We start from the raw sequence: 27,358 nt of genomic DNA, 5'->3' as shown, positions 1-27,358 counted from the left end.
CAGGGCTCAAACTCCCGAACCCTGAGATCATGACCTGAGCTGAAGTCGGATGCCCAACTGACTGAGCCACCCAGGCGCCCTGATTTTTAAAATCTTTTTAAGTTTACTTATTTATTCTGAGGGAGAGGGAGAGAGAATCCCAAGCAGGCTCTGCACTGTCAGCACAGAGCCTGACATCGGGCTCGATCTCACTAACTGCACCATCATGACCTAAGCCAAAATCAAGAGTCAGACTCTTTACCGATTGAGCCACCTAGGCGCCCCTGGACTTACTTTTGTAATTTAAGATCGACATTAAAATAAACTCATAGCAGTAGTACCTTTTATTTGGTTCTAGGTTTTTCTTCCTGAAAAATAGTACTTTCTTACCATCTTATAGAAATGGAATATGGCAGGCAAAGGGGGTAGGGTAGTAAGCTTGTTTAAATACTCAAGCATCTAAAGAGCATGCTGAATTTGTATTGCCTTTTAATGTTTCAGATCCCTGTTAAAGTATCTTGAATGTGTATTATAGAAATTTGTTTTCTGTGGCCCTCCTCCTTCCCCTCCCCTGCAAAAGGATGAACATACTAGAGGCATTCTAATTTAGTTATCTTTTATTTCTCGACCTCAGCAGAACCTTCTAAGTCCCAGACACGTAAACCCAAGTGTGGCAAAGGAACTCACTGCTCTCGAAATGCATACATGTTGGTGTATAGACTACAAACTCAAGAAAAACCCAACACAATTGTTCAGGTACCAGGTAAGCAGTTTTCCAGGGTTACATAAGGCAAATATGTTAGAATACTGTGCTCAAAGGTCAGTGACAAGAACTTACTGCTTTAGCGGCATCTGGGTGGCTCAGTCGTTTGAGCGTCTGACTTCAGCTCAGGTCATGATCTCGTGGTTTGTGAGTTTGAGCCCCTCATCAGGCTTGCTGTGCTCATCACAGAGCCCGCTTCAAATCTTCTGTTCCCCCCTCTCTGTCCCTCGCCCACTCACACTCTCCCTCAAGAATAAATAAAACATTTAAAGATAATTACAAAAATAAAAACTTCCTGTTTTAATTTATTAAGATAGGTTGATTGCAGATAGTAAGTGTTGGTGAAAGTAAATATAATCACAAATTTGCTTTTAAAGTAGTGAATCTTGGGGGTGCCTGTCTGGCTCATTTGGTGGAGTGTGTGACTCGATCTCATGAGTAGTGGGTTTGAGCCCCGTGTTGGGTGTAGAGATTACTTAAAAATTACAAAATTTTGGGGTGCCTGGGTGGCTCAGTCGGTTGAATGCCCAACTTTGGCTCATGTCATGATCTCATGGGTCGTGGGTGGAGCCCCGGGTTGGGCTTCTGCTGTCAGCACAGAGCCCGCTTCAGATCCATAATAAAATCTTAATAAAAAAATAAACAAAGTAGTGAGTTTTTTAAAATAAAGGTACCATTAAAAAAAAAGTTTATTTTGAGAGAGCAAGAATGAGAGATAGCCTGCACGAGTCAGGGAGAGCCAGAGAGAGAATCCCAGGGAGGCTCTGAGCACAGAGCCCGACATGGGGCTCAGTCTCAGGAACCCCAGGATTGTGACCTGAGCCGACATCAAGACTCGGAGGCCTAACTGAGCTACCCAAGCACCCAAAAAATAAAGGAACTTTTAACAGAACTGTTCCACTGACCCCTTCCCTCCCAAAGAAAACCACAAACAATTTTAAAAATTTTATAGGTAAGAAAACATGTATTTAAGGAACCATTTGGTTTAATTTGTAAAGCATACAAGTGGGTTTTACCCACTTAGCAAGGTGCCCGGCTGGCTCAGTTGGTAGAGTATGCAACTCTTGATCTCAGGGTCATGAGTTGAAGCCTCACCATGGGCATGGGCTTAGAGTTTACTTAATTAAGAAGGGGTGGGGGGTGGGGAAGAGTTGCTACAGGCCTGAGGGCAGTCTTAAATTGTCATCCTACCTACTACTGGACTGTGGTCTGTGGCATCATCTGTTTTTAAGTGGTATTTGTGAGCCATTTGATGGCTCCAGTTGTCTGGTGACATCATAGAGAACCAGATTGGGAATTACCTAGTATCATTCAAGTGGCTGTTTCCATTTTCACTCTTGTCTGCAGGTTATAGATCTCTTACAGAAAGGGAGACCGCAGTAGGAAGTTCCCGCTAGAATCCTAACCGATATTTGCTGTAATTTCGAGATTGGCATGGTTCTGTGTCTTTAAAAACAGGAAAACATTAGTTTTTGTCTTTCTGTTTTGAATAGCCTTTCTTCAAGAGCTGGTAGATCGGGATAATTCCAAGTTTGAGGAGTGGTGTATTGAAATGGCCGAGATGCGTAAGCAAAGTGTGGATAAAGGAAAAGCAAAGCACGAAGAGGTTAAGGAGCTGTACCAAAGGTTACCTGCTGGAGCTGGTCTGTAAGATATTCTGGGACAGCACTGCTGCCATTATGTGCCTTGTTTCTTTCGTGTTCACAAATGTATATGAACAAACTTTCCCCTACCCTTTCTTATAACCCACTAACGCCAGCTTAAGCACTATAAAATTACTATGTAAACGAGCAATAATTTGATGCATAGCATTCCATATAGTTTTCATTATCATGTACTTTTAAGAATGGGAAGCTCTTAACAAATTAAAAGGTTTAGGTCAGCATTCTGCATATGTATGAGTCTTACAGGCATTTCTATTTTGTGAGATAATTAATTTGTTCTTAAAAATCTGATTGGGTTATGGAAGCAACTCACTGCCCTGACAGTCTTAACAGGCAGTCTTGTCTGTGTACTATTTTTAATGATACTATTATACTAATTTGAAATTTAATATCAAACATTATGCTAAGAATGGAGAGCTTTCTGCTGACCCTTAATTTTTTAAGAATTATCCCACACAAGCCAGTTCATCCCTTTACTGTGTATGTTTATTCAAGTTTACCTAGTGCCTTAGAAAATCCCAACTTTTTAAGCCTTCAGTACCATTGGTAACGATGTGTCTTTAACGTTTCCTAGGCAGACTTCCCCATGTCCAATTCCTACGTAAAGAAGAGAGGCAATTTAATCCTAAATTTTGAAGATAAATACTCAAGTATAATTGTACTTGTGGTTTTGTCTTTTTCATATCTTATTTTTCCATTACTGGTATACTCTTTTAAACAAAAGATGAATATAAATTGCTAAATCTGTAAGAGTGACTCTGAACAGTTCTTTCTAAACCACATCTTTATTTGATTCTGACTTTTTTTTGTAATGCGTTGGTCTCACTCTGTCCCAAGGGTTGGGATTATTCTAAAGAATGAGACTGACCCTGATGTTACTGAAAATGATTTGGACGTGAATATGATTCAAATACCTAAATTTATTCAAAGGAGTTGAGACCTAGAAATCTATTTTTTGAACTGTATTCCTAGTTTTCTGCATTCACTGGACAAGAGAATGGTTCAAAACTGCATTTTATGTTAGATGCAGTTAAGTTCCTCTCTTTTAAAACCGCATTGTCCAAAGGCAGGATGTGTCTGGTTAGCACATACTTGGGCATCTCCTGGCTGTTTTCAGTCTCTAAGAAACTGCTCTTGTGTTCTTAGAATATCTCTCCGTTATCAGTACTTTTACCAGTTAGGAACATCTTCCTCCCATTTGCAGTAAACATACATAGTAGAATATCTATGTCGTGTTAAGTGTTGAAAATCCAAAATCAGATGAATGTGGTTTTGTGCTGCCAATCCTAGTCTTTGTTATGCATTTTCTAACTCTTACTTGTGTTTGTGAACATTTATATAAAAGAAGAGTCATTTATCCTAAAACATATGCCTCATTGGGAACACAGACACTTTTGGCCCTTTTTATTGAAATTTAAATAAGGTATCTGCAAATAATGGTAAAGTATCTCTAGGTGTGAAGTGTTGCAAATATTTTTGAGGCCACAGTCTTTGTAGACTTTTGTAATTCCCCCCAAGGGATTTCCTTATGTTCAAAATTCAGGCATTAAAAAAAAAAAAAGTTATACATAACTTTAACCAAAATGTACATTTCTCTCTGGTAAATACTGTCACAAGTGCTTTCCTGTTTTGTGAAGCGGTGAGATGATAGACCGTTCAGTATTTCCACCTTGGCGATTAGAGTGCGCATTCCTTTTTCGGTGCTTGATTACCCATGCCTTCGGAAGACAGTGCTGAGCTGGTTTGCTAGATCACAAATCATAGGGAATCTGCCATGAGTCTTTCTCTAGGACAGAAACGTCAGTAGTGTAAAAACTCTCCAGAAGCAGATCTGCCTTAACTCTTGAGACTTGAGCTCGTCCCTGATTGTCTGGGAACTCTTGGCAGAGACTGATCCAACTCTTTATAGTAATCGAGATTGGGAATGGAAAGACAGACAGACCTATGTGAACCACAGCCCCTCTTCCTTCCATGGGTCCTCCAGCACACTAAAACTAGCACCCTGAATCTAGAAAATCAGTAGAATTAATAATACAGAATTCCATCAGAACCCCAGAACTGCTCTCTGCTCTCTCCCTTCCTCCTCTTACTGTAAAATCAGATGTGATTTTTCTGATCTTCATGACTTACTTTTAATTCGTATGTAACTGCTCAAAACCAAAACAATAACCTTCACTTGGAAGTTTTCTGTGGGATTCGAGTAGGGGATTGGGAAATCTTGTCTGAAGCAGATTGCCTTTGAGTCACATTATCATACGGGTCCGGGGTACAGCCACCCTGGGCTTTCAATTCCAGCAGCCGGCCCTTGGCACAGAGTGTTTTCTGTACTTCCTGGACTCCTTTTCTCGTGAGGGTCGGGATCCTTATGGTTTGTTTGCAGTTAGCAATAGTGGGCATTGTCTGCTCTTCCCTCCCCAGCACCTGGGGACATGAGAACACCTGGTGAATGGTTCTTGAATGTTCCTCTGTGTCACAGTTCAGTTTTCCCTCCTTTGATGGTCTTCAGATTAGTAAAAATTTTAATCTATGTGACTGTATTTGAGAAAGGATTAGATATGCTAAGAGTTTCATTTTGCTTTCTTGGACAGAGATCATGTATCTTAGTAAAATTCTGAAGATAACCAGGTGTACTCTGTCCCTGGCAGATTAAACTCGATAAATGCCAAATAAAATTGGGAAGTATTTTGAATTTAATTAGCTGTATCATTATATATTGTAGAGTGTCACAACCATGTTACCTATACTGAATCTTAAGGTCTCCACTTTATATATTGTGTGAATGTATGATTAACTTTTCTATATCTCTTTTCTTCCAAAAAGCTCAAAATGCTTCACATATCTTATCTTTTACATTCAACAACATCCCTGTGAGGTAGGTAGAAGGCAGGTATTATTACCTTCATTTTACAAATAAAAGACCTGAAGCATAGAGAGTTCAAGTGACTTGCTCAAGTTCAGTTTCTTGGTGGCAGAACTTGGATTAGACCTTGGTCTCAACTTGGCAGTCATGAGCTCTTTCTCTGCAGCTGCATTAGGGCTGACCAATCCATCAGAAGGCTCTCAGTTGACGATGTACAGTCTTAGAACAAATAATGGGATGCGATCATGCTGAATTTTGTTTTTGTAAAAATTGAAGTGTTTCACACTGAACTTAAATGGAAAGTAGTTTTCTAGACTTGTCACTAACTCTAAGAGAAGTATACAATTGGTCAAAATGGGCTTTGCATTAAATTGTCTATCCCTCAGATCTCATCAGAAGTAGTACATGATACAAATACGTAAATTCAATCTCTGTATGTTTTCTTCTATGTTTTATGCTGGGACTCACTGGAGATCTTTGTAAGTAATCAAAGCTGGCCCTTTGTCCTTAATTTTGACTTTTAGGGAACTCTGGGACTCTTGTTTTCCCAAATGAAAACTCATTTTGAGGTGGTTCAGTTTTGTCTAAATTTTTGCAACGTCAAAGTCGCTAACAATTCAATTCTAGTGTAATTCATACTGGAATTTGTATAAAATAGCTTACTTTCTTGATATACGTTATATAACAAGTAGCTCATGATACGGACTGGGGTGGGGAAATCAAATACGTTTTAAGTGACACCAGTATCCTCTCGGACGAAGAAAAAAAGTTCAGTGGTTAAAACTGGCTTATAAAAGTGTGATTATGGCTGATGAGGTTAATTTGTAAAATTTTTTCTGAGGTTAATTTATAACTTGGAACTCAGTCTCTTCATTTTCATTTCCAGATGTATTTCACATTGGTGAGAAGTGTTTATGAAAATCATTTATGAAATGAACATAGTAGGGAATGAGGGTATATGATTTGCGTGCCAATGTGTGGAGCATGGCTTCTAGTCGACAGTCATGGGTGTCCTGATCAGAACTCTGCTGTGCTGTCAAGCAAGACACTTCTCTCTGTGGATGCCTCTTTTGTAGAATGTGGTTAATAATACCAGCCGCTCTCATAGGGAACTGTGCAGTCTCCTATCGTGCACAGCTCCTTGACCTAGAAGAGGGTTAGTTAAATGGAGTTTTATGTCAAACTCCTCAACATTTTCCCTGAAGAGTGATTCTTCTGATTCTGCTAACTTTGGACAGAGTTTGTATTGTCTTTAGAGGAAAATGAGTATCACTTAGTCAAAAAGCTGTGAAAATACATAGATGCTTTCTTTTGCTTTTTCCCTCAGAGCCCTATGAATTTGTCTCTCTCGAGTGGCTACAGAAATGGTTGGATGAATCGACACCCACCAAGCCTATCGATAATCACGCTTGCCTGTGTTCCCATGACAAGCTTCATCCTGATAAGATATCAATTATGAAGAGAATATCTGAATATGCGGCTGACATTTTCTATAGTAGATATGGAGGAGGACCAAGACTAACTGGTAATTCGAGGTGTTTTCTCTGCTGAAAAAGTAATGCCTTAAGTCCTCAGCTTGTGGTCTCTGATCATCTCACCCAAACTGTGACAGCCAGAGCAAATGCTCCTTACGCTTTGCAGAAAGGGTTTGCTAATGAGAGAAGTTATGCAGCATTAGACCTTATAAGCTATTTTTATTTTATTTTTAAGGTTTATTTATTTATGTTTGAGAGAGAGAGCACACAAACGGGGGAAGGGCGGAGAGAGAGAGAATGAATGAATGAATGAATGAATGAATGAATCCCAAGCAGGCTCCGCACTGGCAGCACAGATTTCCAACAGAGGGCTCCAACTCACGAACCGTGAGATCGTGACTTGAACCGAGATCAAGAGTTGGACGCTTACCCAGTGGAGTCACCCAGGTGCTCCTAGACCTCATATATTTGTAATGTTAGAATCTAAGAAACTGACACTTTTCTTTGAGTTTTAACGATGGATTTTGCCCTCTCAAAGACAAAATTTTCCTCTTTTGAGGAAACCACGTGGTAGTCTTTTATTAGTTTGTACAGTAGTCTTCAGAGTACTTGAACCTTGGTCTGGTAGATTGGACATCTGATTTGACTTCCGTAGATTGTTCACTTAGCTTATGAATGGAAGCTACTTGATGCCACCTTGAATGCAGAGGTATTTATAACCACGTAGTGTCCGTAGTCCGTTTGCTTCCGGTTGTCTCTCCTCAAAACACTTTCCTTTTAATGAGCTACTGGCCACACAAGGCCTCCCTCCAGTCTGTCGGTGAATCTAATAAAATTGTGCGACCACGTTCCCCCTTTCCGAAAACAGCATTTAATTTAGTAGGAAGGGGGAGCGTGGTCGTACAACTTACTGCATAAAAACTGGCATTTAACTGCAAGATTCAGACCTTCTCTTGTACACATCTGGAGTTTTGCTTTCCCAATTTGTTTTTGATTCACAATCAGTGAACTAAGCAGTGATTATATCATTCCAAGAATCACATTTCCGGGCTGCCTGGGTGGCTCAGTTGAGCCCCACGTCGGGCTCTGCACTGACAGTGCAGAGCTTGCTTGGGATTCTCTCTCCTCCTCTCTCTGCCCCTCTCCACCCTCCTCAACGTAAATAAATAAAGTAAAAAAAACCAAAATCACATTTCGTGATTCCTGCAGCTGTGAGTTTGGGGCCTTGGTGGTGTTTTTCCCTGTAGTGTTCTGTGCTTTCTGTGCTTTGAAGTGTTCCAATATTTCATACCCCCACGAAGCTCTCATTTAACATTACATTTATAGTTGTCAGATATGTTGACACTCCTCTGTGCCCTCCCCCCCCACCTGAGAGCCTCCATTATTTAACTACAGTCTTGTAAAATAGGCATCTAAATCTCGTAAAATAGTAGATAGCATAGGTAGTTGTAGCGAATGGTGACATCTCGCCTCGCATTGTTCTTTATGTACAGAACAATATTGGTGTTTTGAAATCTGTATCGCCTAAGCAACGTAGGATATATGCTAATCTGCTCTGCTATCAAAACATGCAACTTTGATTGAGAATTCTGTGTTCTGTGTAGTACTGACACTTCCCTATCAGGAAATTAGTATGTGAATGAACCGTTTCCTTTCATTCCCTCTAGTGAAAGCCCTGTGTAAGGAGTGTGTGGTAGAACGTTGTCGTGTGTTACGTCTGAAGAATCAACTAAATGAAGACTATAAAACTGTCAATAATCTGCTAAAAGCAACAGTAAAGGGGTATGTTACACAGCGCATGCTGTTTATGACGAGCTGCAACAGTTGTAGAGGAAATCACGAAGCGGCTTATTAGTTCCAGACCATAGGAGTTAGGATGTTTTGAGGAAAGGGTGATGCGGTGGTTGACAGCTAGATTAAATGTCGCAATGGTTGCCACTGCGGCAAAGATAAGGAAAGCCAAGTGACACAGCCTTTGTGACTGCACTCCCTCTGTTAGAAAAGTAGAAGCAGAGGTGTGGGTCTGCAGTCCGACCAAACCAAGCAGCATGTTAGTGCGTTCGGGAGTGGAATTGTCAGTACTCCTGGCAGGCGTGGGGGTGCCCCCTTTAGAGAGCATGACGTGTATTAACAAATGGTCCCCCGTGGAGGGCCCTTGTCGAAAATACCCAGGGTACTTGTAGTATGTCGAGCATCACTCCACAGAGTATCTTGCACCCAGGAACCAACAAAATCAGGTGGCATTTAGTATGGCACCTGTTATGTCTGGGTTTAATTGAAGGTGCGTGTTTTCCAAATAAATATTATTCACTGTTTTTGATCATTCTGTAAACAGCCTAATGAGTTCTCAGATGTGTGTTTGCATATAGACGTGGATGTGTGTGAGAGTACCTACAGATGTCCTTGAAGGCACAGCTATATGTAGTTGTGCCTGGTAGTCACGTGAAAGAAAGTAGCCAGCTGAGTCGGGTCAAGCTTGAACGTAACTGAGGAAGCCGGACGAGATTTGGGATGGAACCAGAATGAATATGAGATCTGTGCTATTCAGTAGTGATGAGGAAAAATGGCCAGGATGCAGGAGGGGGATAAAAATGGTGTGGACGACAGAGTTTGAATGTTAGTAATTCGCTCTAGTTGTGGCCTTTACAGGTAAAGAGGGGATGGGGGCCTCAGGAAATACTACTTGCGTGACGTCACGTGGTCTCTGTTCCACAGCAATGACGGGTTTTGGGTAGGGAAATCTTCCTTGCGCAGCTGGCGCCAGCTGGCTCTCGAGCAATTAGACGAACAAGATGGGGACGTCGACCAAAGCAACGGGAAGATGAACGGCAACACCTTAAATAAAGGTAATGTTGAAAACTAGTGTGTCAGTGGTCATAAACTATACCGTGACATACCCATACGGAATTGCCATGTACTGACTCGTATTGGTAAATTTCCTTCAGAAAGTATGTTGGGGCTTGTTTTCCAGTGCTTTGGTCAACATAAAGAGTATACCATTCACATCAGTTTTTACTAGTCTGATAGATGAAAAATGATAGAGCAGTGTCAAGACTGCCTTTCAAAATTATCACTGAGATTAACCATGGCCATTTATTTGAGAAGTTCATTGTGTTTGTGACGGAATGAGGAGACAGTTACCTGGTCGGTGTCCTTTCTTTTTCATTTTTTTACTGATTTGAGAGAGAAATCGCACACACGTGCGCAAGTGAGGGAGGGGGGCAGAGAGGGAGACAGAATCCGAAGCAGGCTCCATGCTTGACTGCAGGACCCTGGGATCATGACCTGAGCTGAAACCAAGGTGTTCGACCAACTGAACCAACCAGGTGCCCTTCCACTTGAGTTTTTTAATGATTAATAAATATTCTTTACATATTATCTTAAGCGTATTAAAAATGTATACTTAACATAAACTAAAACCCCTACATAGTCATTCTAATCTCCCTATGCTTAAGGATTGTGTTCCTGGTATACACAACTACAAATTCATGGTGACACAATGCAGACAAATAGTAAAAGCAGATGTTAGAAGAGAAATGTTAACAGGAAAAGCACAGTTCTTATTATACGTTTTTGATGTTATCGGTTAAGTCCTTATTTCTCATTAGCCTTTTCTGAAGTTTTCCGTTCAACCCCTAAAAGAAGAGGTAGGTGAAAATAACGTGACATGTGGATGATTAACTTGGTTTAAGATCCTGTATTCTGAATAGCTTGACTAGAATTAATGGAAGGAGATGTAAAGTATTTTTCAACTTGAAAAAAAAAAAAAAAGAACATTTTCTTGCATAATCTAAATCTTTAAAAAGTAAAACTGCCATTCAGATATTTTTCTTTCCTTTTAAGGGAAAGAAACATAGCGCTTCTTAGCATAACCATGTACGAATCACTTGGGTCTAATTTTTGGAATGTTTCAAGTTTTCTTTGTTCGGAATTGTGCTCAGCGGTACTGCTGCTTTGACCTTCAAATATAACAGCTAGAATGATTATTATCTGTGTTTCTTTTGATTAGAGGAATCAAAAGAAGAAAGGAAAGAAGAGGAGGAGGAATTAAATTTTAATGAAGACATTCTGTGCCCACATGGTAAGCTAGAAGCATACATCTTTTTTTCTTAATGTTTTATTTTATTTTTGAGAGAGGGAGAGACAGAGAGAGAGACAGTGTGCGGGCAGTGGAGGGGAAAAGAGAGAGGGAGACACAGAATCCGAAAGCAGGCTCTGGGCTCTGAGCTGTCGGCACAGAGCCCGGCATGGGGCTCGAACTCTCGAACCACGAGATCATGACCTGAGCCAAAGTCGGATGCTCAACCAGCTGAGCCGTCCAGGTGCCCTAGAAGCATACATCTTGTGTTGTTAGTCTGACGTTAGTGTATCACAGATGTTTTGTTAAGTATTCTCCCCGGGTTTCTGAGAGAAGTAGGCCCTGATGTGGCTGTCATGGTGCAGTAAACCGGCTTTCTAATCTGCTTGACTTTTCCTATTTCTGTTCTCCCGTCCTTTTCCCCAGTTAACTTCTTACTGCCTGCTTTCGTGCCAGGGCCTCTCATATGTTCTTTCCTTGCAAACAATTTTTTTAAAAAAATACAAAATAGGATTTTACCATATTTAGAAAAGAAACTTTGTCGTGTGTCAATTGAAAGACTGAGTTTGAAGGCAGGAATGTCCGTTATGTCCCATGAGTGAGAGTCTTTGTTTGACTTGAATACTCTGAGAACAAAATTCATATATTTCTTATTCTTAGGGCTACTTCTGGTTTCATTTCTGAGATATCCATTGAGTAGCTACTGTGTGCTATGTTCTCTTAATGATAATTTCCAATTTTTTTAAATCAATCCTGTGTATTTGATTATCTCTTACTTGGTCTTAGTGCTCACTTCTAATAAGTAACTTTTTGCAAGGGACTCCTTGTATATGGCACACAGTTTCCCATTCTGTTAGCTGTCTGCACATCAAAGAGGCATCAACTTCTCAAAGGCACTTACTGCATAAGTCTCCTTCCTCCTCTCTCATTTCTAACTGTATCCAATTCTTTTTTTTTTTTCCTTTTTAAACATTGTTATTCAGTTATTCAGGGACAGAGAGAGACCGAGCATGAGCCGGGGAGGGGCAAAGAGGGAAAGAAGGAGACAGAATCTGAGGCAGGCTCCAGGTTCTGAGCCGTGAGCCCAGATCTTGATGCGGGGCTCGAACCCATGAACCGTGAGATCGCCACCTGAGCCAAAGTCGGCCACTTAACCACCTGAGCCACCCGGGAGCCCCCTAACTGTATCCAATTCTTAATTCATTAGTTCATTCCAAATCAGCGCACAATAATCTCATATTTACCCTCATGCACCTTAGTGCTTTTGTATCAAGACTCCTTGAAGACACTAGTGACAGTAATTGTCAGGTGAGTGATGCTTGGCATGGTGATGTTGCTGACCATTATCACGCTGTGCTTTAGCTTGCTAGCTGAGTGGCTGAGCTCACTCGTTTGCTGACCATACCACGTGGAGGGGGTGTCATCGTGGGATGTGGATTCGGGTGTTTGTGGGTCATGGGTCCCAAGCCCATCTGTCTTTCCTGTCACATCACCCTTTCTCCCATTTTGCCTTTCCTTACACTAGGAACACACATGCGGGTTAGACATGCCCTCTGGAGTGCTTGACAGAACAAGCAGATAAAGGTGAAGCGAATAGCCAAGAGTGGATCAGTTTTTTTCCTCCTGCTGTGGTGTCAGCTTTTTTTTTTTTTTTTTTTTAAATCCATCATAGCATGGGTGTGGACAGTGGGGTAATTGTCTCCCTTTCGAGAGTTGAGGATTCTGTGGCTCATTGCTACTTTCCCGCGAGGTGCTGCCCAACTGCTGGAAAACGCGTCGCAAGTCGGATGTCATCTTAATCCTTAGCTCACTGACTTTTGCTCTGCCTTCCCACTTCTTGTCTCATCTTGTCATTTCAGGATTACAGTTTTGACAGAAAGCATGGCAGACCTGAGTGTGATTTCAGAACTTGGGCTGCACTCTTCAGCAGAAATTGAGCACAAGAGCTGGGGTTTTGTTTTGTTAAGATCTTTGGCTTGATCTCAGCTTCGTGGCATTTTGTTGCTGTACATTATCTAGTTTTGTTTTTGTTTTTTACTTTAACGCTTATTTATTTTGAGAGAGAGAGAGAGAGAGCATGAGCTGGGGACAGGCAGAGAGCAAAGGAGAGAATCCCAAGCAGGCTCCACCAGTACAGAGTTCGATGCAGGGCCCGAACCCATGAACTGTGAGATCATGACCTAAGCTGAAACCAAGAGTCGGACACTTAACCAACTGAGCCACCCAGGTGCTCTGAGATCAAGAGTGAGTGCTCCACTGATTGAGGCGGCCTGGCACCCCTATTTTACCTCATATTTCAAAAGTATGGTTCTCAACGACTGGATTTTGTGGACCTCACTTGTCAGTGTACTGTCTGCCCATGGATGCCAGGGTTTACAGGTGCAGCATATTGTACCTTAGAAACCCACTTCACTCATTAGATTTATATTAAAACTCCTTCCTGAGCTGTGGTGGTGGTGGTGGTGGTAATCGCACTAATAATAGTAAGATGATAGTGGACATTTATTGAATGTTTGCCATGTGCCCAGTCGTTTTCTAAGCGTATAGGTATTAGCTCCTTTAATCTCTACAACAACGCTGAGAGGTATTACTGTCTTCTCTGTCTTACTGATGAATAAGTAAAGTGAGGCACACAGAGGTGAGAATCACCTCAAGTTCACCACACTAGAAGGGTAGTTTTGCCAAGCGCGGGAAGAGTTGCTCTTTCAATGTACCTTTTGTCCAGAGCCATTCTTTTTAGGTATTTTTTTCCCTTCCATTTCTGGTAACTTGTCAGATTTTTGTCCCCAGTGTTGTGACATCTCACCCGGGCCTGTCTTGGCGCAGGCCCTACCTCACGTACTGTGCAAGATGCTCTCTGGTTGCCGGGTGTGTGTGGCAGCAGCTGATGATGACGAGCTTTGCTGTTAGGGTGCTGTGGCTGGGCTGTTGTGCTCGGGAGTTCTCCTTGTTGGTGTCTGTTCTTGGGTGCTCGGATCTCTCCATCAGCATTTTCCATTTTCATGCCTGGACAATGCTGACTGCGCTGTCGCTGCTCTGGGGTTGTAAGAGAGAAGAGTGCTTGGGAGCCTTTGCCTTCTATGTGAAACATTTACTGGTCCCCCTCTCAGCTCATGACCGCATTCATGTCTGCACTTTCTGTCCTCCAGTGCAGGGGGAAGCCTGTGGTCTTTTGTGGATAGAGTGGCTTTTATCTGTAGGGCATTGAGGAAGGGCGTGAGAATTTTAACTGCCTCCTAAATAGAGACTTTTGGTCTATTCTCCTGTTTTGCAATCTCATCCCTACTTCTGTGTGCTTCTGATTCCTGGGTCGATGGGGGCTGTTCTGCTGTGTAGTAAATCTGGTTACTTCCTGACCTATACCACATTTAAATTAATTTTTCTTCTGTCTCATCCATTTGCTCTTAAGCTTCAGACATTTTTGTTGGCATTGCTCCCTCTGTGTTCTCTTTGTCACCATGATTTTATAAATTTTTTAAAAAATCCCTTTCCTCTGGTGTAATGATATTTGAGGAGGCACTGAAAGTACAGTTATAAATGTCATTTTTATCTGGAAGTCCTTCTTTTGAATTTGCATATTTGTATAGTAAAATCCTGATGTATTTCTAAAGCCCCGTGTATATTTAATACATCAGAGATTTATGTGAATTAATCACCAGATTATACTCCATTAGGAGATCGATTACTACCATAGAATTCAGTATTTATTGCAGATACTTTCTATGTATTAAGTGTTCTTACCCAGTTCATTGTATATTCATTTAAGTGGATAACCTTCCCGTAACTTAAACCTCTTTTGTTATACAGATTGGTTAATAGTTGGACAGCATTGCGTTTTATTTTTATGTGTTTTTCAGGTGTTCTATGCCCCAAGTTACTATAGTTTAACCTAGATTTTGTGGGTGAGGGTATTTACACACAATGTGTGAACTCATTGTTTACTACTAGATTTCTGTGTTTGTCAGAAGAATCTTTGGGAATTAGGCCATCCAAGTGTGTTTGGTGAATTTAATCTTTCATGACTGGTTTGATCTGTATTGGGAGATGTTGGTCAAGAGTGAACTTAGTTGATAGGCTTTTTCCTTTCACGTTTTAGGAAACTTATTGCAGAATACAAGTCTAAAAAAAGTTGTTTATGACCTCATAATAACTCATATTCAGATACATTAAATCATCAGCAGTTATTAAAATGATTTGTACCTAAGTGTAGACACATCACAAGGAGCACAGGGGACAGTTAAACTGCAGCAAAATGAATGATTCATATACTCTTCTGACTTCAAAATAAATTTAGGTTGTTCTTTATACCCATCCCACATTAAAGTAAGTCATTACGTAAAAATAACCTCTTATTGGGGCTCCTGAGTGGCTCAGTCGGTTAAGCGTCTGACTTCAGGTCGGGTCATGATGTCACGATTTGTGAGTTCAAGCCCCACATCGGGCTCTGTGCTGACAGCTCAGAGCCTGGAGCCTGCTTGGGATTCCGTGTCTCCCTCTCTCTCTGCCCCTCCCCCACTTGTGCTCTGTCTTTCAAAAATAAATAAATGTAAAAAAAATTCAAAATATATTAAAAAAAATAATAACCTCTTATTAAAACAAGGGCAACACATCCATGGTTAACATGACATGCTATTAATGTGTGTGTGTGTTTGTATTATTTACTTTATTCACACTGCTTTTCTGAACCACACCGTGCGATACCATGCGCGTATATACATAGCATGTACGTCCTCTTTAGTCCTTTTTTGGGAGAAAGGAAAGAAACCCCTTTAAAATTGTAACTGCCTTGGAGTTTTTTTTCTAAATCGGTTGTGAAAACCTACTGTAATCTTTTTGATGGCTGCATCGTATTTCACCGAAAACGATGCACTAAATTAACATCTGATAAACCAGTTAACTTAAAAAAAATTCCCTGGTTGTGTCTGGGGATAGACATGTTGGAGTGGATCTTCATAGCCTCAGGAAATTTAACAGCCTGCTCAGAAAGTTAATTTTTGCAGTGTGACCTATTTTCTCTGGTCATGTTTTTTTAATGCAAAATAACCTTTTCTTGAGTATTCAAAGCTCAATAAGAGGTGTAAGGTAAGAAGATGCATTTTGAGGTGTTAGAAATTGTGGAGTTTGGATGAGACAGATCTGGGGTCATATCCCAGCTTCCTTGTAAACAACCTACAGTGAGTCTGTATACCAATTTCTCTGATTCTCCATTTATTTATTACATAGAATATGTAAAGCCAAAATGACAACACAGTATTTAGAAAGGTCACTGGCTTAATTACTCTTAGTTATGGGGGTAGAAGCAAATGTATGGCTTTCAGAACTTAACGGTAGTTTTTTTGGGTAATGACTAAAATGCAGTTTACTAATTTATCAACCGGGAGCAGCCAAACAATAGAAATTGGAACCACAGGGGCATCCGAGTGGCTCAGTCTGTTAAATTCCTGTTGATTTCAGCTCAGGTCATGATCTCGAGGTTTGTGGGTTCAAGCCCCACGCCGGGCTCTGCACTGACAGCGGGAAGCCTGTTTGGGATTCACTCTCCCTGTCTCTCTTCCCCTCCCTCTCACTCTCTGTAAATAAACATTAAAAATAAAAGCAAAGAAAAAACCTGTAGGGAAGCGTGGCATTTAACTGTGGGTGGAGATGCGTTTCTCTTGAACACCCTGCCTTGTCACAGGGGCACCAGGGTCCCTGCAGGCCCTATTAGTGCTTTCTTGCCCCTCCCTGGTCTCATCTATGTGATTTTATCACCTAATTTTTCAACCGCAGACCTAGATGAAGCATATACCGGAAAGGCTACCACCTTTAGAATTAAATGACCTTGAAGATGAAATCTACAGATTTTTGAAACGAGGGAAAGAGGGTGCAAATTACAGAAAATAAGGAAAAGAATACATACAAATTTTCCTAAAGTTTAAGTAATAGAAGATAGATTTGTTGAAGGGTGTGTATATTGACCTTTTAAAGCTGTTTTCCCCCAAATATAATTTTTTCATTTTTTTAACTCAGGGGAGTTATGCATATCTGAAAACGAAAGACGACTTGTTTCTAAAGACGCTTGGAACAAACTGCAACAGTACTTTCCAAAGGCTCCTGAGTTTCCAAGTTACAGAGAATGCTGCTCACAGTGCAAGGTACTGAATGTTGTGCTGGCATCTGTGGGGATCGCATGCCGCCTCCCTGGATTGACTTTTCAGAGCTGACATTGTACTTCTGATGGGGGTGTAGGGAGGAGGCAAGCCCTGTGCCGTCAGCAGGAGGTGGTTGATTACCTCTTGCTTCGTTCTCTTTTTTCAGATTTTAGAAAGAGAAGGGGAAGAAAATGAAGCCTTACATAAGATGATTGCAAACGAGCAAAAGACTTCTCTTCCGAATTTGTTCCAGGACAAAAACAGACCATGTCTCAGTAACTGGCCAGAGGTATAATGATCCCCACAAAGGATGGAATTCTTACCTTTTCAAAGCTCTTGACAAATTCCCAGTGAACTGTTTCAGAACAACCCAGATTCTCATTTTTTGGTAGTCTAATCAGTGGGTTTATTCTAGCTTACGGTTCCTTGGCAGAGGGCTGTATTTACATTTTAGTTATAAAACTTGAGGAAGGAGAACCACAGTACATGGAAAAACATTATCCCTAAAGGGTTTCGGTTACGTGCGCACCGAGTTAACAGGCATTTGTGTGTGCTTCTCTGTTCCAGGATACAGATGTCCTGTACATTGTGTCACAGTTCTTTGTAGAAGAATGGCGGAAATTTGTCAGGTAGAACCCAACATTTTCTATTTCCTTTTGTTGTTGTTCACTTTAGTATTTTAAGAATAATGGATTCTAGGGGCGCCTGGGTGGCTCAAATCGGTTAAGGATCCGACTTTGGCTCAGGTCATGACCTCACAGTTCGTGGGTTCAAGCCCCGCGTCAGGCTCTGTGCTGACAGTTAAGCCTGCTTCAGATTGTGTCTCCCTCTCTTTCTGCCCACCACCCCCCACCCCCTTGTGCTCTGTCTCTTAAAAATAAATGTCAAAATTCCAATGACATTGGAAAAAAAAAAAAGAATTATGGGTTCTAGGGGTACCCGGCTTGCTCCTACAGTAGAGTATGTGACTCTTGATCTCAGGGCCATGAGTTGAAGCCCCATGTTGGGCATAGAGCCTACTTAAAAAAGAAAATAAAAATTAAGAAGTATGAATTCTGATCATGGTACCATTGATGGTTACTTTTTTTTTTTTTACACATATTAAAAGCTTTCTTTTGTTTAAGTTAAATAATCTTAAGAAAACATTTATTTAACTAGTATCCTTTTAAATGTGTGTCTAATTTTAAAATAATTACTTTAAAAATCTGAAGTCATTGCCATAGTGAAGTATGTTGATCCTCCTTGTCTCCTTTGAATAGAAAACCCACAAGATGTAGTCCCGTGTCATCAGTTGGAAACAGTGCTCTTCTGTGCCCCCATGGGGGACTCATGTTTACATTTGCTTCCATGACCAAAGAAGATTCTAAACTGTGAGTTTCTTCTCTTCATGTGATTTTTATTTTTCTTTTCTTTTCTTTTTTTTAATGTTTATTTCTTTTTGAGAGAGAGAGAGAGAGAGAGAGAGAGAGAGAGACAGTGTGAATGGGGGAAGGGCAGAGAGAGAGGGAGACACAGAATCTGAAACAGTCTCCAGGCTCTGAGCAGTCAGCACAGCCTGACGCAGGGCTCGAACTCACAAACCGCGAGATCATGACCTGAGTCAAAGTTGGATGCTTAACCGACTGAGCCACCAAGGCACCTCCATGTGATTTTCTAATGACTAATAAAGTATATTTAGGTTATTTTTCCTCTGACATAAGCAGTCTGTTTGAAGAATCTGGGCCTTTGCTGAATTGTGGGGAGTGTTGTTTCATAAACTCCACCAGAGTGAGCACTTAACTTTTTTTTTTTTTTTTTAAAGAAAGCAAGACTGTCTCTCCCTAACAGGCGAGAAGCCCCCTGAGGCTACCTTGTTCTTTTTCTGTGCTTTGTCCTTCCTGAAGCCCTGCCTTCTTCTTCCAGAAGCTTCGGGTACCAATACAGCCTCTCTAGCAGATGTCTTCCAGCATCCCAGAATCACCAGGGATCTTGATTGTAGTTGTTTTTCCTGCAGCCCCCAGGCTTCAGGAAACAGATGAGGAGGAGGAAGGCAGCATGGCACCAGAGCGGAGCCACTGAACTGGTCGTCAGGAATTCTGGGGTCTTAAAATGGAAATTTTTGTGCCACCTGCCAAGTGCTTCCATAAGGGCTCTTAATATGAAACTCACTCCTGATGTTGCCATTTGATCTTTTCAAATAATTTTTAACTGTGTAAGAAAAGATAGAATGCCTCTGATATTCCTTATAAACCGTGAAAATTAGAACACACAAATAACAATTTCTTTGGCAGTAAGCTAGAGGCGGGGAGTTTGTTATCCGTGTTAATACTTTACCATCGTTTATGGAAACTGAGAGTTAATCTGTTTCTTCTTCTAGGTTCTCCCCCAGCTCTCTTTTTCCTTCCTTCCTCTTTGCGGGGTGGGTGCTATAAATGTTGGACATCTGGAAAATGTCTGTAATAATAAAAGAAATGTGTGTATTAGCCAGCTTAAAAGTTAAACAATTCAGGAGTACCTGTGTGGCTCTGTCAGTTGAGCGTTTGACTCTTGATTTCAGCTCAGGTCATGCATGTTACCAGGGTCGTGGGATCGAGCCTTGTTTTGAGCTTTGTGCTGATCATGGAACCTGCTTAAGAATCTCTGTCTCCCTCTGCTCCTTTGCCCCACTTGCCCCTTCTCTCTCTTTTAAGTTGAAAATAAATAAATAAAATTGACTTTAAAAAAAAAAAGAAAAACAGTTCAAATAAAATCTAAGGTCCCTCGGTACTTATCGTTTCTTCCATTCCCCCTTTTCTCTCTCTCTTCCTCCCTTGCGGTAACCACAGGCCTGATGCTGAGGGTTATCATCCTCAGAAATACTACTTAAACACAAACACACACACACACTAATATTTTGCATATTTAAAAATGTTTTATATAAATGGGCATTATATGATATCCCTCTGTAACTAACTTGTGTATTCAGTTTCAGTTTTTGAAATGTTGCCATATTGCTTCCTGTAACTATAGTCCCTTTACTTTCATTGCTGTAACACCATTGTTTTGTATGAGGAAATCTAGTGTTCATTGTTGAGGAAGATGTATCTTTTCCTTTTTAACTTCTTTGTATTAAATACTGCTTTTGATGTTTTGGTTTTGGGAGACTAATGGATTATGTTAGTTCCCTTCATTTCCATGTGTCTTAAGGCATGTTGGGTTCTTTTGCACAGTATAGCTCTCATATGGCCCGGCGAGTGGCAAATGATTCAAAAGCTCTTTGTCGTGGATCATGTAATTAAAATCACAAGAACTGAAGTGGGAGATGTAAACCCTTCAGAAACACAGTATATTTCTGAGCCAAGTAAGTTTTCATATTCATCTGTTTATGTTTCGTGTAGTTAAAATGTGACATTTTAAGAGGGAAGGAGGGGATGTCACTGCTGTATTCCCTACTTAAAATTAAAGAGCATGTGTTGGTCCAAACTAATACGCCCCAGGTGAGAATTATCCTATTCCCATTCCATTATTTGTGTCTTTATTTATTTGTTTATAGTAAACGCATTCAATGGAATACATTAATAGAAAATATGAGTAATAGTTATTTAATGAATGCTCCCTGGTAGCTTTGATGTTTGTTTTTATATATTTTTTTTCTTTGACATTAATTCCTCAGCCACTTCTGATTTACTTTGTTTCTTTAGAACTCTGTCCAGAATGCAGAGAGGGCTTATTATGTCAACAGCAGAGGGACCTACGTGAATACACTCAAGCCACCATCTACGTCCATAAAGTTGTGGATAATAAAAAGGTACCAGTCCCTCTTGTGGCCATGACCAGTAATGATCAAGCTTGCTTTTTGACTTGCGGTTGGATTTTCACTGAGGCCTGCCTAGGATCACATTTTTCTTTCCTTGGAGCTATTTGGCATAAGAATAGAAATCGGATAAGGAGTGAAAATGAATAGTTACTTTGATTGTATGTGGATTTTGTTATTAATTTGTTCCACAAATAATTATTAGATGTCAGCTGTGTACCAGGAATGGTCTTGGCATGGAGGGAATACATGGTGAAAAAGACAGACAAGGTGTCTGCCCTCAAGAATATTTGTATCTCTTGTGGTGCCTGGGTGGCTCAGTCAGTTAGGCATCTGACTCTAGATCTCAGGTTTGTGAGTTCAAGTCCCGCCTTGGGCTCTGTGCTGGGGGTGAACAAAGAACATTTGTACCTCATGCAGAAGATGAGGACCAAACCCAGAAAGGGAGGAGGTTCAAGATGGAAGCATAGGAAGATCCTAAACTTAGCCTCCTCCTACAGATACAGCAAATATCCAGCTACATGTGGAATAATTCCCTTTGAAAGGAACTTGAGAACTAGGTGAACAGATGCTTCACAAAAGATAAAGGGGACACATCAAGATGGGTAGCAGAGATACCGTCTCCCCCAAAACACCACCTCCTTGCACAGCAACCCACTATGGGGGACGAATCTCACACATATGGAACTCCTCCCTGAGGAAAGAAGGGCTTTGACCCACAGGTACCTCAGCCTTTGAGAACCATAAAGCTATGGGGAATGGATCCACAGAGGATGCCTGTTGGGCACTGGGCTCTCATGGCCAGAGGGGACTGCCTTTCTGTGCCCCCCAGTTCTGAAACAGTCAGTTTGACAAACTAGAAGTAAGAGAAAGTTAAATAGTAATACGCTTCAGTGTTAATGCAGGGCCACTCTTTCAAGACCAGGAGAGATAGTTCCACTTAACCCATAGAAACAGTCCTGCAAAATGAGGACACAGAAGAGTGGGTTCCAAATGAAAGAACAAGGTAAAACTCCCAAACAAAGAAGCAAAAAAACCTGTAACAAAACAGATAAGTAATTTACCTAAGAAAGTGTTCAAAGTAAAGGTCATAAAGATGCTCACAGAATTTGGGAGAATAATTGATGAACACAGAATTTCATTCAACCAAGAGGTAGAAAATACAAGAAAGTAACAAATCACAGAGCCAAAGAATGCAATAACTCATCTGAAAAATATACTAGAAGATTTCCATAGGAGATTACATCAAATACAAGAAAGGTCAGTGATCTGGAAGACACTGCAGAATTCACCCAGAGCAGTTAAAAATTTTTTTTAAATATGAAGATAGCTTAAGGGGCCTATGGTACAACATGCAGCAGAAAAACATACACATTGTAGAGGTCCCAGAAGACGGGAGATAGAGAAATGGGCAGAAAACTTCTCTGAAGAAATAACAGCTGAAAATTACCCTAATGTGGACAGGAAACATACACCTGAATCCAGGAAGCCCAGAGAATTCCAAGTAAAATAAACCCAGAAAGTTCCACGCTATGATACATTAATGAAGATTTTCTCAAATGTTAGAGAATCTTAAATGCAGCAAGAGAAAAACAACTTGTTACATACAAGGGAATCTCCATAAGACTTACCAACAGATCTTGTCATGTCAGGAGTAACATGACCTATGCAAAGGGCTGAAGGAAAAACACTTTCAACCAAAAACACTATTCCTGGCAAGGATATCATTCAAAATTAAAGGAGAGATCAACAGTTTTCCTGGTAAGTACAAACTAAAAGTTTATCACCACTAAACCAGCCCTGTGAGAAATTAGAGGGACTTCTTTAAGCTGAAAGGAAGGAGACTAATTAGTTATAAGAAAATGTGAAAGTAAAAATCTCAGTGATAAATATATAGTAAAGGAAGTGGATTAATCACTTGATAGAGCTAGTGTGAAGGTTAAAAGTAGTAGCAATTATAACTATCTGCAATAATTAAGGCATACAAAAAATAAAAAGATGTAGAAAATTGTATTAAAAACATAAAACATTGGGGGTGTTAAAAAACAGTTTTAGAATATGATTAAATTTAAGTTGCTGTATACCAGTATATTTTAAGTGTGACTCTTATGTTAACCACAAAGCAAAAACCTATTGTAGATACACAAAACATAATGAGAAAAGAATCAAAGCATAGCACTAAACAAAGTCATCAGTGGACAGAAGAGGAGCAGGAGAAGAGAGGAACTAGAAAACAACAAATTGGCAATAAGTAAATGCCTATTAATAGTTAATTTAAATGTAAATGGACTAAATTCCCCAATGAAAAGACACAGAGTAGCTGAATGGACACAAAAAACAAGGCGAATCAGCCACTTATATGTTGCCTATAAGAGACTCATCTCAGATGTAAGGATACACAGAGACTGAACGTGAAGGGGTAGGAAAAGCTCTTTCGTGCAAATGGAAACCAAAAGAAGGCTATTTGTATCAGAGAAAATAGATTTTAAAACAAAGTGTAGTAAGACAAAGATGGTCATTACATAAGGATAAGTCAATCCAACAAGAACATAAACGTATATAACGTTTGCCAATATGTACCCAACATAGTACCTAAGTATGTAAGGCAGATGTTAACAGAGCTAAAGGAGAAGTTGACAGCAATGCATTGACAGTGGGACATCAATGAATAGATCATCTAGACAAAAAAATCAATAAAGAAACATGGGCTTAAATGACCTGTAAGACCACATGAACTTAATAGATATATATATCTATAGATAGATAGATAGATAGATAGATAGATGTAGAACACTCCATCCAACAACAGGAGAATGCACTGTCTCCTCAAATGGACATAGACCGTTCTCCAGCATAGGTCATGTGTTGTGCCACAAAATAAGTCAATAAATTGAAGGAGACGGAAATCATTATCAGGCATCTATTCCAATCACAATGTATGAAACTGGAAATTAATTACAAGAAAATTAGAGAACTTTCAAGAAGTAGATGTATTTCTGGAAACATAATTTTCCAAGACTGAATCATGAAATAACAAACAAAAGTCCAGGACCTGATAGCTTCATTAGTGAATTCTACCAAACAAAGATTTAATACCTGTCCTTCTTAAATTCTTCCAAAAAGTAGAAGATGAGAGAATGCTCTCAGTTTTCAAGGCCAGCAAGGATGCCACATAAAAAGAAAATTAGAGGCAAGTATCTCTTGTGAACATTGGTGTGGAAACCCTCAACAAAGTATTAGCAAACCAAATTTCACAGTATGTTAAAAGGAACCTACCCTGTGATCAAGTGGGGTTTATTCTAGGGAAGCAAGGATGATTCATCTGCAAATCAGTCAACATGAAATACCTCATTAATGAAAGGAAGGATAAAATAATATCATCTCAATGAATGCAGAAAAGCACTTGATAGAGTGTATTATCCATTTATAAGAAAAACTCAATAAAGTGGATAGAGTTGGATCATACTTCAACTTGATAGAGGTCATGTATGACCAGCCCACAGCCGGTAGTAAAAAGGTGAAAGCTTTTCCCTTTAGATCAGGAACAAGGATGTCAGTTGTCACCAATTTTATTCAGCATAGTATTTGAAATCCTGGCAAGAGCAGTTAGGCAGGAAAGAGAAATAAAAACATGTCCAAACTGTAAAGGAAGAAGTAAACTATCACTCTTGACACATGACATGATTTTATATGTGGAAAACCCTAAAGGCTTCACCAAATAACTGTTAGAACTTACAAACAAATTTAATTATATTGCAAGGTGCAAAATCAATATAAAATCAGTTGATTCCAGGGCTATGAGTTCAAGCCCCATGTTGGGCGTAGAGCTTATTTAAAATCAGTTGCATTTTTTATACATCTAGCAACAAACTATCAGAAATTAAAGAAACCATTCCATTTACACTTCCATGAAAAGGAAAATAGAAGTAAATTTAACCAATTGGGTAAATGATCTGTGCACTGAAAACTGTAAGATTGATGAAGTTGAAGAAGACACAAAATGAAGGCTATTCCTTGGTAATGAATTGGAACAATTAGTATCGTCAAAATAACGACATTACTCAAAGCCATCTACAGGTTGAGCGGAACCCCTATCAAAATTGAAATGGCATTTTTCCCAGAAGTAAAAACCAAGCAATCCTAAAATTTGTATGGAACCGCAGAACATTTTCAATAGCCCAAGCAATCTTGAGAAAGAAAAAAGCTGGAGGCAGCCCTCTTTGTGATTTCAATCTATATTACAAAACTACAATTACCTTGGGTCTCCTGGGTGGCTTAGTCAGTTAAGCGTCTGCCTCTTGACTTCGGCTCAGATCATGGTCTCCGGGTTTGAGCCCTGCTTCAGGCTCTGGGCTGACAGCATGAAGCCTGCTTGGGATTCTCTCCCTCTCTCCCTGTCTCTCCCTCCCTCTCTCTCCCCCTCCCTCTCTCTCTCCCCCTCCCTCTCTCTCCCTCTCCCTCTCTCTCCCTCTCTCTCTCTCTCCCTCTCTCTCTCTCTCCCTCTCTCTCCCCCTCCCCCCCCCACTTGTGCTCTTGCCCTCTTCTCTCAAAATGATAAATCCGTAAATTTAAAAAAAAAAAAATGGGTGAAGGAGCACATGGGTGGCTCAGTCAGTTAAGCATCATGGTTTGTGAGTTCGAGCCCCCTGTCATGCTCTGTGTGGACAGCTTGGGGTGGGGGTGGGCTGAAGCCTGCTTGGGATTCTGTGCCTCCCTCTCTCTCTCTGCCCCACCCCACTCACGCTCTGTCTCTCTCTTTCTCTCAAAAATGAATGAATGTTAAAAAAAATTAAATAAAAATAATTTAAAAAATTTTTAAATGGTTAAAGAAGGAGTGCAGTGGGTGAAGGGAATTAAGAGATCCAAACCTCTGGTTATGAAATAAGTCACGGCTACCTAGAGTGTATAATGTATGTAGTGGTAACCGTAGTCAGTGTTATATTGGAAATTTGTAATTTGCCAAAAAAGTAAATCTCAAACATACGATGGCAAAGGGAACGAGCGTTCTTGGACATTTCACAGTGTAATAAAAGTAATATAGTGTTGTATATCAAACATTTCAATTTAAAAAAAGATCTAGAACCCACAAATTAATAAGATAACGCAGGAACGAGTGTTTTTGAAGAAAATCGAGCAGGGTAAAGGGGGAAGTGGCAGGAGGTGGAGGTGGCGGTGTTCGATGCGAAATGGACGGGAAACCCATCTTGGTGGAGCACAGAGATCCAGCCTGTGAAGGGAGCTTCAGGCAGAGGGTAAGCCTAATGTGCTTAAGCTGCAGAGTGAGTCATGTGTAGAGATCACTGCGGCGATAGAAACGTTCTGTGTCGGTGCCGTATGTTTGCTATGGGAGCCACTATTTACATGTGACTGTGGCGGCTGTGGAACTGAATTTTTAATACATTTATATTTAAAGAGCCACATGTAGCCAGCCAGTGACTACCATAGTGGACAGGATGGGTCTAAAGTGAGGTTTCCTCTATCAATGTATAGTGGTATGGAGTAGGGGAGCAAATCCTATCACATTTTATACTTCCTACCAGGGATTTGGGATTTCATTCCAGGTATAGATGTAAGCTACTGGAGAGTTGTAAGCAAGGTCATAGTGTGATATGATTTATGCTTTAAAAAGGTTGCCATGGCCGTGGTCTTTGGGCAAGGGCAGAACAGGAATAAGGAGGGTCCATTTAGAGCCCCTTGCGTTTATCTCTAAGAGAATGAAGTAGACAGATTGAGGTGTGTTTTGGGAACAGGAGTGTGAAAACTTGCTGTGCATTGGATTTGGAACATTTTTATTATATTAGGGATAGCTCTTAGGTAGATCCTGTCCCAGATCTCTGTGCATGTCATTAAGTTGATTGCAGGATTGCTGGAATTAAAGATGAAACTACTTTTTATTTGATGATAGCTACCAAACACATTGTTTTAGGAGGATAAATTTACAAATTATGCTCTTTAGTTCTTGGGTTCTCCTTTACAAGTTGAACTAAGGCCTTTATTTCCTCATTTTGCTGAGAAAATGAAGTTAATGAGGGTAAATGTCTCTGGGTTCGTGCCTGTTAGTCCCTGTATACAATTGTATCTACAGTAGTATCCATTTGGGGCGCCTGGGTGGCTCAGTGGGTTAAGCATCTGACTTAGGTTCACGTCAAGATCTCACGGTTCCTGAGTTTCAGCCTCTTAACGGGTTTGGGGCAGTCAGGGCATAATCTGTTTGGGATTTTTTCTCTCTGCTCCTCCCCCATGCTCTCTGTCTCTTTCAAAACAAATACATTAGAAAAAATGGTATCCAGTTTATCTAAAGCTTTATTGTTTGTTTGGAGTTTCACAACAGTATTTCACAATACAGAGGAGCACTTGCCCTTCCATCCTTCCCTCTCTCAATTGTAAGGAATATTGTCTGAGTGGTTTGACAGTCCCTGTGCTAGGGTCCAGGATAAGCTTAGAGCCTCTTTGAACTTCTGCAAAATCACATCATTGTAAAAGCCCGATAGTAGTAACTTGCAGATACTGCTTACTTACATTTATGATGAGCGCGTTATACAGAAGAGAGTAAGTCCTAGGATACAAACTAACATGTTAAAAGAGCACAAGAAACTTGAGTCTTGATCCTCTGCTTGGTCTGTTATCCCACTGTTG

At 40.4% G+C, this 27,358-nt stretch overlaps 1 protein-coding gene across 5 annotated transcripts in view; it reads left to right on the top strand.

The window, feature by feature from the left end:
- The window catches only part of USP48 (ubiquitin specific peptidase 48), an 89,370-nt gene that overhangs the window by 45,901 nt on the left and 16,111 nt on the right, over positions 1 to 27,358 (top strand). For 2 of the 5 annotated variants that reach the window (XM_007083823.2, XM_042993895.1), the window contains 12 exons: positions 614 to 742; positions 2,236 to 2,385; positions 6,594 to 6,791; positions 8,409 to 8,523; positions 9,457 to 9,587; positions 10,751 to 10,822; positions 16,829 to 16,953; positions 17,117 to 17,239; positions 17,518 to 17,579; positions 18,210 to 18,320; positions 20,139 to 20,269; positions 20,610 to 20,716. In XM_007083823.2, coding sequence (XP_007083885.2) covers positions 614 to 742; positions 2,236 to 2,385; positions 6,594 to 6,791; positions 8,409 to 8,523; positions 9,457 to 9,587; positions 10,751 to 10,822; positions 16,829 to 16,953; positions 17,117 to 17,239; positions 17,518 to 17,579; positions 18,210 to 18,320; positions 20,139 to 20,269; positions 20,610 to 20,716 — 1,454 coding nt within the window. Of the gene's footprint in view, positions 1 to 613; positions 743 to 2,235; positions 2,394 to 6,593; positions 6,792 to 8,408; positions 8,524 to 9,456; positions 9,588 to 10,750; positions 10,823 to 16,828; positions 16,954 to 17,116; positions 17,240 to 17,517; positions 17,580 to 18,209; positions 18,321 to 20,138; positions 20,270 to 20,609; positions 20,717 to 27,358 lie in introns of those variants that run through there. The other 3 variants (XM_042993893.1, XM_042993894.1, XM_042993896.1) reach the window with 3 other exon arrangements.

Source organism: Panthera tigris, chromosome C1, assembly GCF_018350195.1.
Source record: "Panthera tigris isolate Pti1 chromosome C1, P.tigris_Pti1_mat1.1, whole genome shotgun sequence".
In the NCBI taxonomy this organism is placed as follows: domain Eukaryota; kingdom Metazoa; phylum Chordata; class Mammalia; order Carnivora; family Felidae; genus Panthera; species Panthera tigris.
This window is presented reverse-complemented; position numbering and strand designations above follow the sequence as displayed.